General features: G+C 37.4%; 2 protein-coding genes across 5 annotated transcripts; one reads left to right on the top strand and one right to left on the bottom strand.

The window, feature by feature from the left end:
• Positions 1 to 2,768: 2,768 nt before the first annotated feature.
• On the bottom strand, positions 2,769 to 10,083 carry LOC106750780. 4 transcript variants are annotated; one of them, XM_014631351.1, is made up of 10 exons: positions 9,999 to 10,083; positions 8,413 to 8,603; positions 5,744 to 7,748; positions 5,436 to 5,670; positions 4,740 to 5,365; positions 4,400 to 4,630; positions 3,850 to 4,226; positions 3,466 to 3,717; positions 3,196 to 3,382; positions 2,769 to 2,980 (listed from the first exon to the last, which is right to left on the bottom strand). In XM_014631351.1, exons 3-10 carry the CDS (start codon positions 7,733 to 7,735, stop codon positions 2,945 to 2,947), a joined length of 3,936 nt encoding a protein of 1,311 aa, XP_014486837.1. In that variant the 5' UTR covers positions 7,736 to 7,748; positions 8,413 to 8,603; positions 9,999 to 10,083; the 3' UTR covers positions 2,769 to 2,944. The 4 variants fall into 4 exon arrangements, with proteins under 4 accessions (XP_014486837.1, XP_014486836.1, XP_014486835.1 ...); XM_014631350.1 differs by lacking the exon at positions 9,999 to 10,083 and having other exon boundaries at positions 8,413 to 8,694; XM_014631349.1 differs by lacking the exons at positions 8,413 to 8,603; positions 9,999 to 10,083 and adding an exon at positions 7,875 to 8,369 and having other exon boundaries at positions 5,744 to 7,710.
• An 801-nt stretch (positions 10,084 to 10,884) lies between these two features.
• LOC106750752 (proline-rich nuclear receptor coactivator 2-like) lies at positions 10,885 to 14,138 on the top strand. Its single transcript, XM_014631289.1, has 2 exons — positions 10,885 to 11,847; positions 13,568 to 14,138. The coding sequence occupies exon 2, from the start codon at positions 13,638 to 13,640 to the stop codon at positions 14,058 to 14,060; it is 423 nt and encodes a 140-aa protein (XP_014486775.1). The 5' UTR covers positions 10,885 to 11,847; positions 13,568 to 13,637; the 3' UTR covers positions 14,061 to 14,138.
• Positions 14,139 to 19,657: the final 5,519 nt, after the last annotated feature.

Genomic DNA, 19,657 nt, shown 5'->3' with positions numbered 1-19,657 from the left:
ACTGAAATCCCCTCTCAACTGACCCCATTTCATTATCATTCCGTCGATATACGCGGTTTTTAGTTGAATTCAGTAAATTTCATACTTTAACTTATATTTGAATACATTGGTATACTATCAACTTGATGAACAGTGGGATGAAAGTTACTTTCTCTGATAAATTACTAAAATATATAATAAATATTTTGAAATAAATCAAATTTGCATCATGAGATTCAATGTGATGTGAAATATAATGAGATTTCAAATGTAATTCTGAAAAGTAGGGAAGAAAATGTTTGAAATATTAAATATCGTGGGATTTACCGAATTAAACTGGAAACTGCGTGTATTAATGAAATGAGGTCAATTCAGAGAGTATTTCAGCAAAATATTTCCATTGGGATTGATAATAGCTGATAATCGATTCGGTGCTCAAACTGTTTTGATTCAAATGTTTCTGTACTTCAGATGATGGAACAACGTTCGATGATGGAACGAGATAAGATTGTATTATTCATTGCCATTTATCAATGTATATACATGTACGTGTGTGTGTACTCTCGCTATATATACTTCCAAATGTAACAGGTATTCAGCCAAACTTAAGGGTATTTGGATACTTTTAATTAGATGTTATCACACAGTAGACAAAAATATCGAACATAATATGCAAACATTTGATGTATGCTTTGCGATGGCATTGCAACAGCACATGTTTAAAATATGTTTATTCCAAGAAATATTCACTTATTATGCTATAATTTTAATCAAGTTCAAAGTATTAACTTCTTATCACTACAATAATTCCAAATTAATTGCATTATCTTTCAGGGAAAAATAAATATTTATAATTATATATACATAATATTTAAGGTAGAAATATTTATGACATTAGAATATCGCCGCTATATTGTTAGAATTTTCTTCCGGCATCAGATGATTTTTTTTTATATACTAGCAAAATACTTGTTATATGAGGACATATTTTAACGTACTTGTGCTAGTCACGATACAGACAATATACCGAAACATTCCAAATAGCATCTTAGTTTCATATATGTTCTTTAGAAGTATGTAACGTTTCTAATCGTATTACATACGTTTAAAGTACATATATGAAATGAAGGACGTATATTTTTCTCAGTGAACCAAATTATGTTTTTATCATCTCTTCCTGTACCTTTAAATACGTTCGCTTATGTAGCGGATATAGGTAACATATACGTAAATGTAATGTTTACGTTACCTTGGTTGCTGGTATATACGAATTAAAAATAAGTCTGTTCGCTTCCATTGGTGAACTGGCTGTACTAATTCTCTTTTCCTTTTTCCTCCACTACATCTTAATGTATATCTGTCTCTTTTTAAGTTCTATAAATGTACAGAAAGTACTAAAAAGAACAGATTTAATGCACTTGTTTTTTACATCTCCGACTTACCGTATACGGATAATGGCGTTGTACAAGTTCTCTGTTTGAAATACTTGAAAAAATTTGTATTATAATACATGTTGTTTCTGTCCGTATTGTCTTTAAAATGTGTTGAATGCAACTATCACTTCTTTATTATTCTTCAAATTACAGCTACGCACGATTTTACATAAAAATATAATTATTTCGCCATATAAAACGTTAGCACTTTCTATTTTGTGCAATTTACGTTTAGGACTTTTATAAAAATACTTGGACACATTTTTGTTAATTGAAACTTATACACTAAAATACATTAGGCATTTGAAATATTTTATCCGTGTAAAACACTTCAATGTACAAATCTACATATTATAAATATCACGAATATTGTATTATCGAAATCAGAGTAGGAGTTCTGATTTGCTTTTTGCGTTTTTACGCTTTCTGCACATAAACTCAAGGACAGAGGAAGAAAAACGAAAGTTTAGAAAGTGGTAAGAGCTAAAAGCAACTAACCTCACCGCATAATTAAGAGTTGCTTGTAACATATACATTAGGTAATTTTTATATTAATATTTAATTAAACATTATCCAACGAAGTTAAAATAGTTGGTATAAAGTTATTATAAAATACAAACTGTTTTTGTCTAAAATAGGAACGTGTATTTTATCAGAGATATTAACTTGTAAAAAAATAGTTTATATAATTTTTAATATAACAGAATAAATGTTAACCCTCTATTGCTAAATGTAATAACCAAATCACATGCTGATCACATACTGATCATATGCTGACTTTTTTATTTTGCTAATAATTCTCTTTTGTTGATTATTCTAACTTTAAGAAACATTAAGAACTCATTTTACGTTATACCTTTATAAAAATATATTATTGTACAATTTACTTAACATATATTTGTGCGAAAATAAAAGAAGTAGTTACAAGTCCATCATTTTTAAGATAATTTTACACAAAACAAAGAAATATTTTCTGATGGAAGTACATTAAATGAAATATTTCATGCAATTTTTTTTCAATGTAATATTATTTCAAAAGATGAAAAACTCTAATGAAGACTATATAAATATCTTCTACTACTTCATGTATGAGAAGTTTCTGAAATTGCAACAAATAATTTCAGCAATAGAGAGCTAAATCGTGAACATTGAAATAACATTTTTCTTATTACCTATCATTAATACTTCGTGTGGAAAATAAATACACATTTGAAAATTTCACAAATCACAAGTTCTGGTTCTGTTACTTTACCAGTATTTTCATTTTCATGTTGCACATAATTGCGTAAGACTAGCAAAAGCCTTTGGCCTACAAAATGCTGTCTTAAACACTACTCGTAATAAAACTGTATGATATGAAATAGACTATTTGAATTTATAAGATATAAAACAGGCATATGAGGTAAATTGTATGTTACAAGAAATGTTCTATGTGCGAATATAATCTAAAATTAATCTAGATATAATAGATATAATAATAGATATATTAAAACAAAACATAGGGAGAAACAGTTAATATTATCGTAAAGTTGTCATGGAATGTGTCTTGCAACCCTATTTGCATGTGCCTGGAAAATAAATTATTAGTTTTCAAATATCTATATATAATTAAAACAGAATATTCCTTTAAAATATGAATTAAAGGATATTGAAATATTCCGGTCAATATTTTGTACATGTATAAATACGTCAATATATAAATGTGTGTATAAAACATGCATAAATTTATACTTAAATTAACAAGGGGTATATTTATTGAAATATATATATACTATATGCATACCGGCAATACATTTGCATGAGCGATATCATCATGCGGGCCTCTAATTTTAGGCGGTAACTTTGGTAAAAGAGCATCGGCATTTATTTCGACTTCAGGATTCTTTTCCTTGATCTGCTTCATGGTTTCCTTACAGACATGAATTACAGCTTCAGCATTCATACGACGATCGTCGCTCCACAGTGGACAACTATATTAAAAATTATAAAATGAATGTAAGAACAAAGCGAAAAAGTGTTCAATTGTATAAACATCAAATATATTAATACTTACAGGTTAGATGCCATTGATCCTTGACCTTTGAAATGCCCATAATTGGATATTGGCTTATCACAAATGTAACACATTTGAGCACCACACAGACAAGTCATTTTATTACACCCTTCCTCTTTAAAAAATGTTCGTGCACAACGATAACACTTCCGTATCAGGGCTTCAGACATTTTTTCTTCCAAGTACAAACGCGCGGCATCGGACTTAGTTTCATTACATTTAAGAGGTAAGTGATTAATTTCTTTACACAATCTAACAACAAAACAATCTATTAGCATATAATTGTAGAGACTCATATAGTCTGTTTTCTAACTTGCATTTTTGTTAATCTTTTAATGATTCTAAGAAAATGTTTAATGTGTTTAATAAAATAATCATACTGACCGACACGACTCCTTCATGCAGTCGGGATTAAAACATTTGAATATTTTATCCTCTTGTGGAGGTATAGATGCAAAGTGACAAAATGGACATGACACTAAACCTTCCAATCCAGCAGCCATTACCTCAGCTTCTTGTCGTTTCTGAAGAAGAATGCTGAATTTAGTTGGAGGCAGCACATATTGAAGCACGGAAAGGTGAAATTCACTGCCGCAATCTATCAAGCAATGGATATGCGTCTCGCCCTCTGCTAATTTCACATCTGTACACTTTGCAATGCACGAATTACAAAAAATATGGCCATCCTCGCACGTGGAACATTTGGATGGCATACATTCATTGTCATAACAACATTGGCATTCAAGAAGTTCATTTTTCGCCTAAAAGAATAATAATAATAATGACAATAACATTTCTTGTTCATATAAAATCGATTAATATTCCAGTCGCTACTTGATTATCTTGATTATCTTGATTACTTGATTATCTTATTAAAAAATTTCTATTTCTAAGTGTTTGTCTATGGATGTTTTCTTTCTACTTTGTGCAGTACCTTAAGTTCGTTAAATTCTTTCTCTTCGTCTTCTTTCAGTTCGTTCAAATATGCCCGTAGTTCTGCTTTATGTTGTATAAAAGCACATTCTTGAAGAACTGGTATATTTTCTGATTGCACCAACGGATAGATTCGTTTAGTCTTCATATCGGGATTTAGAGTTTCCAAGGTTTTAGCAGTTAAAGTTAAATTATGTTTATACTGAGCATATATATTTAACAAAGTATTTACCTGCAAAAATACCATATTTAATATATGTGTGTGTGTGTGTGTGTGTGTGTGTGTAAAATGTATATATAATGTGTATATAATGCAATATCATGTATATCATATCAATTACCCTAATTTTATTAAAGTGATGTTTCAGAAAGTCTACTGCATGTATGTCAAATCGACATTCTCTCTTATCATCCTCGAAGTATGAAAATGGATCTGGAAATATCTCTAAGAATTGTGTCACTTGAAAGCCTGTAGTATATTGCTTCTGTTGTTCTGTAATTTTCTTTTTAGCCAGATATTGCTCTCTGGTTGGATAATCTGGATTTTCGAGTTTCGATTGAACAAATTGTTTTATCATATCAGGCTTATCATACATTTGTTCAGCTACACCTCTTAAGTATGTAGGATCTGCTTTTGGAAATATTTCCAATAAATTGACATACTGCTCATTTACATCCAAATTATCCGGTTCTGGTAAAGGTTCAGGCTTTTTAAGATTCGGATGCTCTTGACTGTGATTAAGCAAGTAATCAATTAAAGCTTGCAATATAACTGTTTCATCTGTTAGTAGATCTTCATCTTTAACATATTCATGGCATAATTGTCTAATGAATTTAGTATCTACACATGGGAACATTGGTATTAGTTTGAAATATATTTTAAGAGCTCCTTGGCTCAATGTTACTTTTTTATCACTGGTATTATTCTCGCTATTTTTTTGTTCTTTCCTTATTGTGCATCCTGCTTCTGTACATAAAATATTAATATTTATTATATCACATATATTAGCAACATATTTGCGATATAATGAACTTACCTTGCTGTACATTCTCAACTACAAAGTCAGATGTCGATGCCTGTCGAGGTAGCGTATTTGTACTAATATAATGTATCGTCACAAGATCGTTAGCAGAATTAGAAGGTACAATCCACTCCGTAGTCTTATTTAACAATGTTTGACTTTGTTTGCCATCAGATTGTTGCAAAGACCCTAGCATTTCTAATTGTTTAGTTGCACTTGTATTTACTTCTTTACTGGTTGAAGGCATGACCTGAAATCAAAAATTAACTTTGTTTATATCTCTGTTTTCCTCATCCCTTCTACTAGAAAGATGAGAAATAAACCTGAGGTGTATTGTTATCCCTTCTTTCTGGCTCCAAATCTTTAACTTCACTTTTACTACTATTAACGTCTTTAATAGTATTTAAAATGGGTATATTTTTTGTACTGTTCGGTTGTAAACTGTGCGATGGATTATTCTTCGATAACTTAGTATTTTCCGTCTTTACATTTAACACTGTTTTGTCTTGCGAATTGGTTATATTTTCCTGTGTGAGATCAACAAATGAACGTGACTGAGCTATATTCACGTCCGATGTTTGATTATTTCTTCTATTCGCTGGTGTGTCCAAGGACACATCTTCTTCAGTGTTTTGTTTTAACACAGCTGATTTCCCAGGGTTTTGAATTGGTACCATCATAAGTCGCGTAGATATTGGTTTTCGATCTTTTGGGATTTTGAATTTTGGTGGTGATAAGATAGGAGTTGGTACCAGTGATGGTCTTAATGGAATATACTTATGATTCGAAATATATGTTAATTTTGATGGTCGTAATAGAGGAACGGCCGTGAAATAGTTATGCTGTATTGTCTCACCTGCTCTTTCCTTTTGTAATATTACTTGCAAATCCTCTGTAACCATACATTGTAATTCTTCATTTTTTATATCAACCTTTGGTAAAAGTTTCTCCTTGATGGTAGATTCATCAAGTTCCTCTTTATCAGATACACTACATGTATCAATATTATCACCAGATTTATCTGTTTTACTTAATTTTACTTTTGTAGTAGGAACTACACCTTGTTGACTGGCATCAGTAATCATGCCATTCTCAACTAATATATCTGTTTGATGTTTCTTTGTATGTGGATCTTTTTTACATGCAGGTGATAATGGCTCCTCCATAATAGTAGTTGATTCATAAAGTTTATTTTTATCAGATACACTACACGTATCAATATTGTTATCAGATTTATCAATTTTATTTAATTTTGCTTTTGTAAAAGGAACTACACTTTGTTGACTGGCATCGCTAATTGTATCATTCTCAACTAATATTACATCTGTCACATGTTTCTTTGTATGTGAATGTTTCTTACATGTAGAATGTGGTTTTTCCATTGATTGAATAAATGTAATTTCTACATCATCTTCAGGTATCTCTGCGAGATTTTTCTTATGATCTGTATGATACACGTCATCCACAAGTTTTCGTTTGGATGGGATTTGAGGTTTTGGTCTCCTGTCCGGCAACAAATCCCATAATGTAAGTTCAATACGATTTTTCGCGTTACAATTGTAACGCAATGTCTCATAAATTACATCATGTTTAAACCGAGGTAAAAGAACGTTTATTTGTTCTGCTTCAGAATGTAGTTTAGAATATTTATGAGGTATGAACGTATCATGGGAATCTTTACTGCAACCTGGCTTTGGACTCTCAGGTTTTCCGGTGAATCCTACACAGGATTCTATACTTGAATCTCTCCTGTCATAAACGTCTGGAGAATTATTTTGTAATTCTTGAAGTATCTGGACAGAATCTAAGTTATTATTAGGATCATTATTATTTTCCTCTAAAAATTCTACTTCAGGAGGAACAGCTATGGCTTCACTATTATGATTTGATGATGATGTATCACATGGTTCTAAAGGAGATGATATGGATCGTGTTACAGTATCTACTACTGAAATATCGTCCCAATTAGTGGCAGTATAATAATCATCTCTGTCATCATAATCTGATGAAGCATCTGATGTTTCAGCATATTCTTGTATGAAATCTTCAAGATTAGAAATTTTGTCATTACCATGTATCTCAGATTTGTCTATAATAGATGATATATCTGTGATGGAAGTTCCAGTTTCATCCAAATCATTTTGACGGTCGGGATTCCAATTTTCTGTAATCATGTTAATGATATGCTCCAGTTCGTAATTAGGACCACAACTCTGCAGCAGTTCACATATTGCATCTTCATTAACATTTTCTCCTAATGCCGACAACCGTCTTTTTATTTCTTGCGCATCTTCAAGGATTTTTTCATACATCATCCTGCTCCCCTGCCTGTTTTTCATAAGATCAAGAAATGATGAAATAAATATGTCAGGAATTAAACAAATATAAACTCATCTAAAAAAACGCGCAAAAGAAAAACTGCTCATAAAGGAAAGTTTATNATTTCTTGCGCATCTTCAAGGATTTTTTCATACATCATCCTGCTCCCCTGCCTGTTTTTCATAAGATCAAGAAATGATGAAATAAATATGTCAGGAATTAAACAAATGTAAACTCATCTAAAAAAACGCGCAAAAGAAAAAATGCTCATAAAGGAAAGTTTACTAGAAACATAAAAAAAGAAATAATCATTTAAAGAAAAGCAATTTATATTTGTTTATATGGATTATATGAATGTGGACGAAATTTCCATTGATTATCTTTTTCGACCACAAGAAAAATAAAGCACACAGAAACCTGCCACGTTTCTTTGTTTACTCACAATACCCCATAAACTTGATAAACCGTTCTATTCGAATCTATGCAGTATCATCGATAAATGACCAATCAGATAAGAAATCTACACTGTTGATTATGTTGGGGAATTTTTATGTATAAACTTTTAATCATATTTAAAAAAAAACATTCACACGTCAATTAGATAGGTATCTTAATGTTGTAAATAATAATGGAATATCACTATATTAATACAAAAATAATATTTTATACTTACCAACTACATAAAAGATGTAAAAGTTTCGCCCGTTCAGATCATCGATAAGAAATTATTTGTTAGAAGCCATGAAGGTTAACTACGATTAGTAGTTAAAGGAAGAGTGCCGACACTTTGAATTGAGTTCACAACGTTCTTAGAATATATCTAGTTTTGGATGTTTGTTTTAACACTGCACTCACTAGCACTTTCTGCATTTGAAATGAAATAGATAGATATTTGGACATAAAATAAAAGGCGGTTGTAGGGCGATATTCATGGTCAAATGTTATGCTGGATTCGCATTGCTCGATATCGACGTATGATTTTCGATATCCAATAAGAAAATACCTTTTCTGGGGGTAAAAATATTTCTAACTAGGAACCGTAAAAAGTCTTTTATTGGATATTGGATTGTTCTATAGTTAGTATAATTACAATTACAGTAGGAAATTGACCAATCAATTAGATATCGAAACACACAGCCAATGGTCCAATGAGATAATTTATCTTTCGAAAACGAGTTCTCCTCATTGGACATCAGACAACGATATATGGCGTATTGTAGAACGTATTGTAGAAATTTTCAAAAAATAAATTTTTTCTTTGTACTATCAGTTGCTGATATCCGACTCCGACATATTTCCTGCGTTTAGCAGGAAAAGCAGTTTAATAAACGCATTGTGATTATTGTACACGATTGAAGTATTTTTTAGATTCATATATCTAGAAATATGTACCAATCAGAAGCAATAATCACAAAAATGCTACTAAACTGCTTTTTCTGCTGAACAAGTACTGGCCTGTATTCTGAACGCTCTTATAACAATATTAGCGCGCTAACAAGTCAACTTATCAGTAGCTCTGAGTCGGTATTTTGCAATAAAAACACATAATTATCGACTTTTCCTAATAGAGCACTATTATTATCGCGTTTATAGTATAAAAACAGCGGCACACGATGCTTGTTTTCGTGCTGGATTGCTTGTTGGATGGAAATACTGCGTTTTGATTGGTGTTTTGTCATTCATTTTTGGAAATGCGCCAATCAGAACGCAGTATTTCTATCCAGCAAGCAATTCAGCACGAAAAGAAGCATCATGTGCCGCTGGCTTTAAAGATGCGTCTTCAACTTTATCTTCACTATCGCTCGATTCGGAACCATCACTTTCGTCGTTTTTATTTAAAAGTATCAATGAAGAGATTACAATTACTGGAATTCGTTTGTTAACCGTTTCGCATGGTGTCCATTTTCAATTCGCATTAGTGCGCAGAACGCGCAGGCAACCGTTCTAAATAACTGAAGCATTTCATGCGCATGGACAAAACGGGACAAGATTTCGAAGCGCTGCGCATCAGTAATGTAGTTTCATGCACAACTCGCGAACGCAGCTTGAGAATATTCGTATCTTTTTACAACTAGTTAGAGCGCTAAACATCGTTGTAAATGTGTTCTGAATATAGGCCATCGTGTTTCAGGCCTGAGACTTGAAAATACTTGTCTCTTCCATTTTATATAAATGAAATAAAAATATGAATATATACATTTTCAAATTTCCGTGTTTCGTGTACATTATTACATGCCCAGCAGGAAGTTTGATACTTACGACTAATCAGAAGACAGAGTCACGTAACGAGTTTGCCACTCTCTCCCTGTGAAGACTTTTTAGACAAATGGCGTTTCTGGTTTGCTGACTCGACTCAGACTAATCGCTACAGTATTGCAAACTATAGTATATATTATTTGAACCAGAGGTTACAGCACTGCAAAGATTACTAAAAGCTGCTGAAATCGGGCCGAGTCAGCAGATCGAAAACACGAAATGGCCGAGGACAGGATTCGATAGCTCACATCGATGATTGGTTGATATACATAAGACCGTCTTAAATATAAGATTTGACTATGATCGGCCTAAAATTGGATTAAAATTTGGCCAATCAGAGCGAAGTTCACTAAACTTTTTAGTTTAACGAACTCTATAGTGAACTTGATATCCAATGGGCGTACTGATATTCCGGAAGAGCTGTACGCTCATTGGATATCACGCGTCGCGTTGTGCTAGTTTGCCAGAGCCAAAAAGTGAGTAAAAACTTCTAGAGTTGCATTCCAAAACTCTACTCTTAGTTTGCACTTCTTAATTATTGGTCTACAGTAGATATTTTAAGCCTTAAGCTAATTAAGTTAATTATTCTCTTCATATTCGACTGTGATTGGTTAATTTCTTACGGCGTAAAGCTCACCTATTGTAAATCCGGCTTAAGGCGAAAATGTTCGCCGCACGGTGAGAAGCGATTGCGGTAGCCAATGAACGTGCCGTTATTCCGTGAGAACTGAAAGTTTATTGGCTAGCTGAACGCTTCCGCGTTCTTTATGCAGAAGCCACGAATCCTGCAAGTGACGCGCTACTGCGCATATTCGTCTCGATGCGACAGCGAGAGGGGAGAGGAAGTTTAAAAAGGCCAAAACAGAACACTGCGAGTCAGTGAGGAACATTGGAGGACACAGGATGGAGTACGAGCGCAGTATCCGCTGTAACGACTGTTATGCATTTGTGCGGCGTAGAGTCCGGCGAGAAGTTAAGTGAGAGAGAGAGAGAGAGATAGGGAGCGATTAACGAGATTGATCGACTGGAGAACACGGCGTGACACAGCGCACATCGGAGGGAGCACAAGCGGAGAACGGAAGCAGCAATAGCGCGAACGAGCAATACGTCCGTGCGTCGTCACGTACACACGCGAAACGCGCACGACTTCGGCGAGAGGGGACTCCGATCCTCGAGGGAAGCGTTGACGGCCGCGAAGGTGCGCGAACACGCGTACGGATCGTCGGTCGGTGTGAGAGATCACGGTCGGGCGTGGAAGCGATACTCGCTGGGAAAACAAACAAACCGTATATCGCGTTCGCCATTTTGCGTGCCTTCGCGCAAGTGGGAACGGTTGGCGTGGAGCAGCAGCATTGTCACCGTGTCGGGCAGCGGGCGGAGCGTGTGTTCCTCATTCGGGAGAGTAGGTCGCGCGAGAACCAGGAAAAAGCGTTGGAAGCAGTGGAAGTCGGCGGAGAGGAAGAGGCGAAGGAGAAGAGAGAAGACGAGCGGAGAGGAAGGAGGCGCGGTGGTGGCCAACGGTCACCGGATGTGGTCGAATTTGCGAGCGATGCGCACTGGGAGGACTGCGAGGGAAGAGGAGCTTGAAACGAGGTAGCATCGCGCTAACAGGTTCCCGGGGAGCCGCACCGTGCTTATTCCTCCGCGTTGCCGTCGTCGTCGTTATCGTCCCCACCATCACTACCGCTACTACTACCATCATCATCATCATCATCACCACTATCGCCGTCGCCGCCATCGCTCTGCCCTGGATACCGTGGCTATTGCGCAGTTTGAAAAATTGCTGAACACGGACGCCGAATACGGGAACGCGGGATATCGTCTCCCGAGAGGCAACCCGCGAACGCTAACGGTGAGGAAAAAATTCATTACATCCGTATTATGCCCCTAGCTTCGCTTTCCGTCCCGGTTGATCGCAACTTGCTCTTGAGATATCGTGGTATAATATCCATGCCGATGTCCTGTCTGGCAAGTACCGGGTAAACAAAGCCTCCCGGATCTTATTGCGGGAAAACGAGATGATAAGATATTATAAGGCGCTGGAAGTAAGTGCCAGAACACACTCTCCACCTCGGGTAGTGTTTCATTATGATAACATGGGTATCTGTCAGTGTGTTTTTTTTTTTTATCTGGCTTCCGGCAAATTCCACTGTTTAGTTTTATTGCGTCTGGCTCATATGCTGTCGTGCGATAGTGAAGATAAAAAAGCTGACAATAAGTATACTCTTGCGTATAATATAAATATTTTGCAATGATATATAAAATGTACGTGATAATGTATTATCGTGTTCAGATTTATCAATCAATTTTATGAATTTTTTGTATATAGCTTTGATTGTGAAACATATCCATGTGCATTGAATATGAATAGACGTAAAAATACACACAAAGGAGAGAAAAAGAAATGAGATTTGTTATTTTTTTAATTAATTAAAAAAATTTTAAATTAATAAGAATAAAATAAGGCGCTAAAAAGAGGAAGTGAAGAACATTCATGTATTCATTGGCCCATATCCTGAACTCATTTTTTTTTTATCAATAAAAGTGTCTTAAGTATGGTTTCTCAGCCAATCAGATGGTTCCTAAGCCACTCTTCGAGTCACACTTATCGATAAAAGTGAGTTCAGAATACGGACTATTGTATCTTGTTTTGCTCATGCCCGTGTGGCATAAAGATTTTGATAAGAAAACAGGTGCGTGTGTGTGTGTATTACAAAGTATGTTACAAAGATAAATATACAAAAATACTATCGAAACCGCGCTAATTTCGACGCATGTATTGCTAATTGCGATAATGTTAATTATTTAAACATTACAATAAAAATATAGATGAATAATGTTTGTCGCGTTGTAAAGAGAGAGCGCGTTCTTTTTTTTTTATTTCACGTCCCTCGGAGCTTTATTCTCTCGCGATAACGCGGCAGTCAATATTTATACGGAGGAAAAATGCGCGACCTATCGGAGAATCGTGCTCGGCGCAGGGTCATTGCGCGTCTCATTTATCTTTGTTATGTAAACACAGTCGCGCGAAATACTGACTACGCTGTAGGTCAGTCTCATGAAGTACGTTTCGTACGATAGACATAGACTACGCGCATCTTCGTAATTCACGATTTCCTGCGAAACTTGTGAATACCGCCGAGAAAGAATTCGCGGAATCTACGAAAGAATTTCGACAAATTATCCGCGACCAGGTGACGCACTTTCGTCACCACCGTGATGTTTTTACCGTAGTCCCGTTCGAAAAGTTGCGCTGCAAAATCCAATTGTAGATCATCACCGGCGTGAGAGCACAATTACATCGCTCACAAGCATCGTCAACAACATTAAATACTGCTGATCGTGCCACAAGAAAATCTCACAACTAATGAAAGCGCTTGTTATTTGCTTTCACACGTGTCGGATATACGCTTCACTTTCCAAAGGAGCTCCGAGCTCTTTCACCGCACAATGGCTTATTGGAAACGTTTTTAAAAGCGTGTGTATTACTTACGGCTAGGTTAAAGAGAGAGAGAGAGAGAGAAAGAGGAATGATAAAAAGAGTAAATCCAGACTGGAACTTTGTGTTACAGTTGGGTTGGACGTGAGGGTGAGTGACGACGAGTAGCGAACCGACGCGAGAGGGAGGTGGATATCCGAGCCATGACGAACTCCACGCCCAAGTTGAACAACAAAGTTGAGCAGCAGGCCTCGCCGAACGTGGTCGGGGCCGAGCGGCACCAACGCCACTGTCATCGTTACCATCGTTCGAGCAAGTCGTCGCCGTTCTTCCACAGCGGCGGCCGCCACGTGAGGACCAACAGCGGCGGCCGATTGAGCTGCAGCCCGCAGCACTCCCCGTCCAAGAGCACGAGGAACTCGCCGCTACGCGGCGAGTGCAGTCCGCGCAACGGCAGCCCGACCAACAACAGCTTTTACGCGGGCGCCAAATTTTCGGAACCGCCGTCGCCCGCGAGCCTCCCGAAACCGCCGAGCCACTGGGTCACGAGACTGATGAACGGCTGTCACCAGTCGGTCCAGGATATCTCGAGGCACCTGACGATGGTGCTGCAGATCCAGGCCTGATATCCAAGCACCCAGCAACGCCGTTCAAGAGTCGGCCGCCGTCAGCAGCAGCTTGTAAAGAGTCAGGTATGATACAGAGAGAATATCGTGGTCGATCCTCGGCCAAAGAGGACGACGATGATGGGACAGCCTGTCTCGAAACTCGCAATCGCAAGGCGCGACGATGGGACGACAATGATGGGCCATGGTTACGATAAACGATGCGTACGATGATGGTGATAACGGTGAGACATCGCTGCATCCCCGCGTGCGGGTCGTGCTACACACGGGCTTTCGATTTTATCGCGTGCGCGCGCGCGAATACCAAGTATTCACCGAGTGAATGCCGCAGTCTGTTCTTTACGTTAAGATACGCAGCATACAGACTAATGATAGACTATATATCGCGATAAACGCGGTGCTCGGCGTCTCGATGCCCGCGATCGATGCGCGTTGTCCACGAGATATATATATATATATATATATACACATATATACATATGTATGTGTGTATATACCAGAATATATATATATATACACACATATATATATCGCGTTCTGGGACTCCATCACGCGCCGTCTGTGACAAAACCTATAAGCATATTGTATTTTAGATTATCATATACCGCTAAACTTACAAAAAGGACATACGGAAAGAGACACGTACATATACATATATACATATATATATATTATCATCCATATTAACACGACACGCGAAATTCGAACAGGAGATTCACGATCCTCGGTCTGACGAGACGACAAGCGCGTGAATAAGAGCGAAGCTGCATTATTGCGGATTCGGTAACGATGTGCTTCGATGTCGCCGCTTGAAACGGAAAAAGATAAAACCGGGAGCGTTTGATCTTTCGCGCGCGCGCGATATCTTCTTCCTTATGTGGCAACTCTTGGGGTGCTCGCGCGTAACGCGCGCCCGTTCCCGACATTCCGCGAGTGTTCTCGCGTGTACGCATTTTTATCCCGTCGAACTTTGGTCCCTGATCTTTGGCATCGTTACAATCGTTACGTCGTTAAGAACGTCACAATCGGGACTCACTCCCCAGCACGGACAACATTGATCGTTCAGTAGCCGGCCGACTAACGATCGTTATCACATTTTAGTACGCTTCCGTATCAACGGTTTTCCTTGGCGGGTTTGATCATTTTTGGTAACGAACTTTCCGGTCGGTCGATTATCTCGGAAGGACTGCGAGAGAGACGCGGCTCGTACGAGAGATTTACTTCAGGTAGCCCTTTTTAGTTTCCGTTTTTTTTTTCTTTCGCTTTTTTTTGTTGGATATATTTTTATTTTCTTGCTATTCTGTGTGTTATGTGCTGCAAGTGAAGTAGCCGTGCAGGCGTATAAGGCATTGAACTTCATAGGCGTGTGTTAGGAGAGTGAGAGTCAATCGAGCGTAACTGTGACGTAGCGAGGAGAAAAGAGGATCGGTGTAATGAGAGGAGTCTGAATGAAAGAATCGAATGAACGTTTTCGGTGGTGCGTGTATGTGTGTATATATGTGCGTGCGTGCCTGCCTGCCTGCATGCATGCATGCATGCATGTGTGAATGCTTCGGGTACATTACGTTAATTATCGCAACGCTGCAGCGAATTCACATTTTGATCATATTTGGTGTTTGACTCTTAGCATGTTTCAAAGGAACCAGTGACAAGTTGCGCGTAACGTAAATTTAAGGTTTATTTTTACTATAGTTAGGAAGATCTCCCTTGCAGGATGGCAAAAGAGGGAGAGAGAGAGAGAGAGAGTGAGAGGAGAGGAGAGAAGAGGAGAGGAGAGAATTAAAGTGGCGAACGAGTCTTGTCAAGTTCATCCATCCATGGTAAACGAGACAATTGGGAACGTCTCTCTCTCTCTCTCTTTCTTTGTCTCTTATTCATACAACAGATTACGGACCGTATACTAATCAGAAATCGCTATGATAGTCGTTCTATCAGTTACGTCCAAGAAATTTACATATGAACGTAATGCGATGCTTTATTTAGAAACACACGCATATATACATATTCCGACCTGACGACTCAGCGTGGAATACGACGAAATCCGATCGCCGAGGTGAAATGATATTATATATGTGACGTTCGTATAAACACGTTTGAACTTCCACACCGGACGCAGTTGCATCCAATGCTATAAATGCGCAGTCAGGTATACGATCTATAGATACATCGAGGACGAAGATTTAACGGGGCAAAGGGAATGTTAACGCGGTTATTCGATAGCCTTGCTCAACTAACTCGGGATAGTCGTTGCCTATCCTTTCTTGAATCGCGGTCGATAGCTACGACACGAACGGTGGAGGGGAGGAGGGATAGGATTTAGTAGGCACGGTTAACGTTAACCGACGTCGAGTCAACCCGTCCTTGAAGAGAGCCGTTCCTTTGTCCAGGATATAGCGTGTACCGAGATTTTCATTGTCCACAGTTTACGGGCGCAACTGTCATATCACGAATTTGCTGCACCACTTCTGTAACCACAAACTGGACAACAAACGGACTTGATTTACTCTGTTTATATGATATAGCAATATAACACGGTAACAATTAAGGGTAATATTAACGACGGTATTAGCGAGATATAAGGCCTTACGATATATGATGGAGAATACGATATCGGTTTGATATTGCGATTTAAATTCAACAGCGGTTAGTGTATACGAGATAATTTCTGAGGTACACACATTACTTTTGTTTCTTTTTTTTCCCCCTTTCTTTACCGCAGGCAAAATTGTTTCAATCCGCGGACTGAGCAAAATTATATTTGACGTAATACATTTTAGCCAGTGTTGTTCTATTATTTTTGTTTTTTCATTCTTTCTTTTAGGTTCTCGATAGAATAATCCGCGGTCATTTTCTTGCGAGTAATATTGCTCCTATTCCCCCTTACGTCAATTCTTTTTGCGGTAAAGCAATTGGTCATAGGTAGGATGAGTTTGCGAAACAGGTGCGAATGTTGACACGAGAAAGTGAATGCGCGTNGAGAGAGAGAGAGAGAGAGAGAGAGAGAGAGAGAGAGAGAGAGAGAGAGAGGGACTGATGACAGGAAGATATTGATGCTATCACGCGACTTCGATTTTTCTCCGATTGTTTATTCTATATTTTCTGTAAAATCTCTTTATCTGTGTAAACGATATCTATCTGCAGCATCTCTCCGCGATGAATAATGATCATTTGATTGATTTGTGACGTCGAAAATTTATGTAGAAAAAACGTGCGTTTCTACGGACGGACAACGGGTGCTATGTCGCATGTAAACTCGCGAGACTTTTCTTTTCTTCTCGGTGTTTAGCGTCGTGCGACGGCTTGGGAGAAAATCGATATGCCGGGATACGGGAAGAGAAAGTTTCGAACTTGTTTCCTTTTCGTCTTTACAATTTAAATTACGTACGCAGGTATTACGAATCGCTAGCCCGGAGGTTATTTTTACACGATCAGTACGCACTTTCACGTCCGAAGTTTAGTTAGTCCGTTAACGACGATAACGCATCTAAATACTTGTATTCACGTATAATTACTCTATAATAATTATATATATATATATCATAATTATTATAATTATATTTACGTGCACGATTGCGATTTTTATTTTTTTTTTCTCTCGATCTTATCGTCTAATTGTCTGGTCTGTTAAATTCGAGATGAAATAATTGTTCTCTGTTTTACGCTGGATGTAAAACGCATTTAACAGGGAACTATAAAGTGCAATGAAATTGTTACGCGAATATGTAATTACATGGTAGTACAAGGAGCTAAAAGATAAAAGAATAGATAAAACGAAATGCAATTATTTTGCATTATGTATATTTTTTTTTATCTTCCGATTCTCGTCTTACGTTTTGCAATGGGATGTGCATAAATTTCGATATTCAATAGTTAAATCTTTCGAACGTGGTAATCTCGTTCTGAGATCATCTGTTTAAGAACGTTCGAGATAGCTCTAGTCGCGATAATCTTACTCGAACGTAAATTTTTAAAAGAAGTTGTTTCGTTACTAAAATAAAAGAATATGAAGCACGCGCACGCACGCACGTGTGTGTGTGTGTGTGCATATATTTTGAATATAAATAATATTTAAGTATACTACACATGTTACTTCGCGATACGAACGAATTTGATTTAACGTTTTATCAAAGTTGCCTAATGCCAAGGCTTAGTCCGATACGTAACAGTTTTCGATTTTAATACGTATCCTACACGTGCACGTACATTTTGATACGACTTACGATACAGTAGCTCCTTGCACTATACCATGTGTTACAGGGGAAAAGTCTGTGGCAATTATTGCAAATATCTCTCTGAAATTTTCGTTTTGTTTTTCAACGATGCACCAGTGAACTATATTATTTTAAAAACGCCCGATGAATCCGTGACGTTATCCGAGAAGTCGTTTTTTTTTCTCCTCCTTTTCACGGATCTATACGTTACTCACGAGCAATTGTGATTGTACTATTCGCAAAAGCCATTTTCAGCTCGATCGTTTCCGTAGACGTTGGGAAAAAAAGAAGCAAATTACGTCTCAAAACATCGAGCTATTTAACTGCTACTGAGAATCTTCGAGCCAATATGCCGTAACACGTTTGAACCAGCTGTGATAGCTGAGTNTAAAATTTTTTTTTTTTTTTTTTTTTTTAATTGTGGGTTCAGGGTCGGTTGAGTCGACAGTCTCAGAACGAATTGAACACTGCCGTCCGGTGAGAGCATAAGCCGGCAGGCAATCTGTATCGGTTGGGAACCAGTATTGTGGATTATCGCGCGCTGAACAGAATCTCTCGATCCTGGGATAAATTATGGTATAAATAATCGGCAAAATTGCACAATTTCGACTGTAAGCGTCTCTGTACGGATTTATGCACATAACGACGTACCATAGATTACTCCGGTTAACGGTAACGACGTTTTCATCTTGTTTCCCGCTCGAGTGAGCATTGTCATAAAGTCAGACACGCGAGTATAATCGGCGTTTCTAAAGCCACGTGGTGGGCGCCAGGCTCGATATTTTCCCTGTCGATTTTACGGCGCAGAGATCGGCCCAGGCCCAAACCGGCAACAATGTGCGAGATTCGAACGAACGGGAGAGACAAATAGGTGAGGAGAAGGCAAGGAGGGGGCAACTCGAATTACGAATAAAGCAATCGTTCCACGATATGCGAGAACAAGTTAGCATGATATTAGCTGTGATGACAAGATTCTGCAGAATCTAGAGTGTACCGCACGTATATGTGAAACTTTTAATTGACAATTAAGCCAAGAAAATATATATGCATATATATGTGGAATGTATTATTTATATACATATATAAATATATATATATGTATACATAATATGTGTGTACATATATGTGTGCGATATATGTGTGTACATATATAAATATATATATGTATACACATACATGTATATATATGATAAACGTAGAACACTCACGAAGTAAATTTAAGTGCGATAAATGTGAGAATGACAATTTTAACACGGGAAATCTAACGAAGAGAGATACTAATCGCACGTCAGATAAGCAAGTGAGACAAACAGGAGGGCGAAAGAGAGAGAGAAAAGGAGAAGAAATCATGTCTTTTCATTTTCTTTCTCCCGCTCTCTCTTTTTC

The sequence above is a fragment of the Dinoponera quadriceps genome, unplaced genomic scaffold, assembly GCF_001313825.1.
Source record: "Dinoponera quadriceps isolate SergipeBrazil2010 unplaced genomic scaffold, ASM131382v1 scaffold5021, whole genome shotgun sequence".
NCBI lineage: Eukaryota > Metazoa > Arthropoda > Insecta > Hymenoptera > Formicidae > Dinoponera > Dinoponera quadriceps.
The sequence above is the reverse complement of the archived record's forward strand: the minus strand, read 5'-3'. Positions and strand labels throughout refer to the sequence as shown.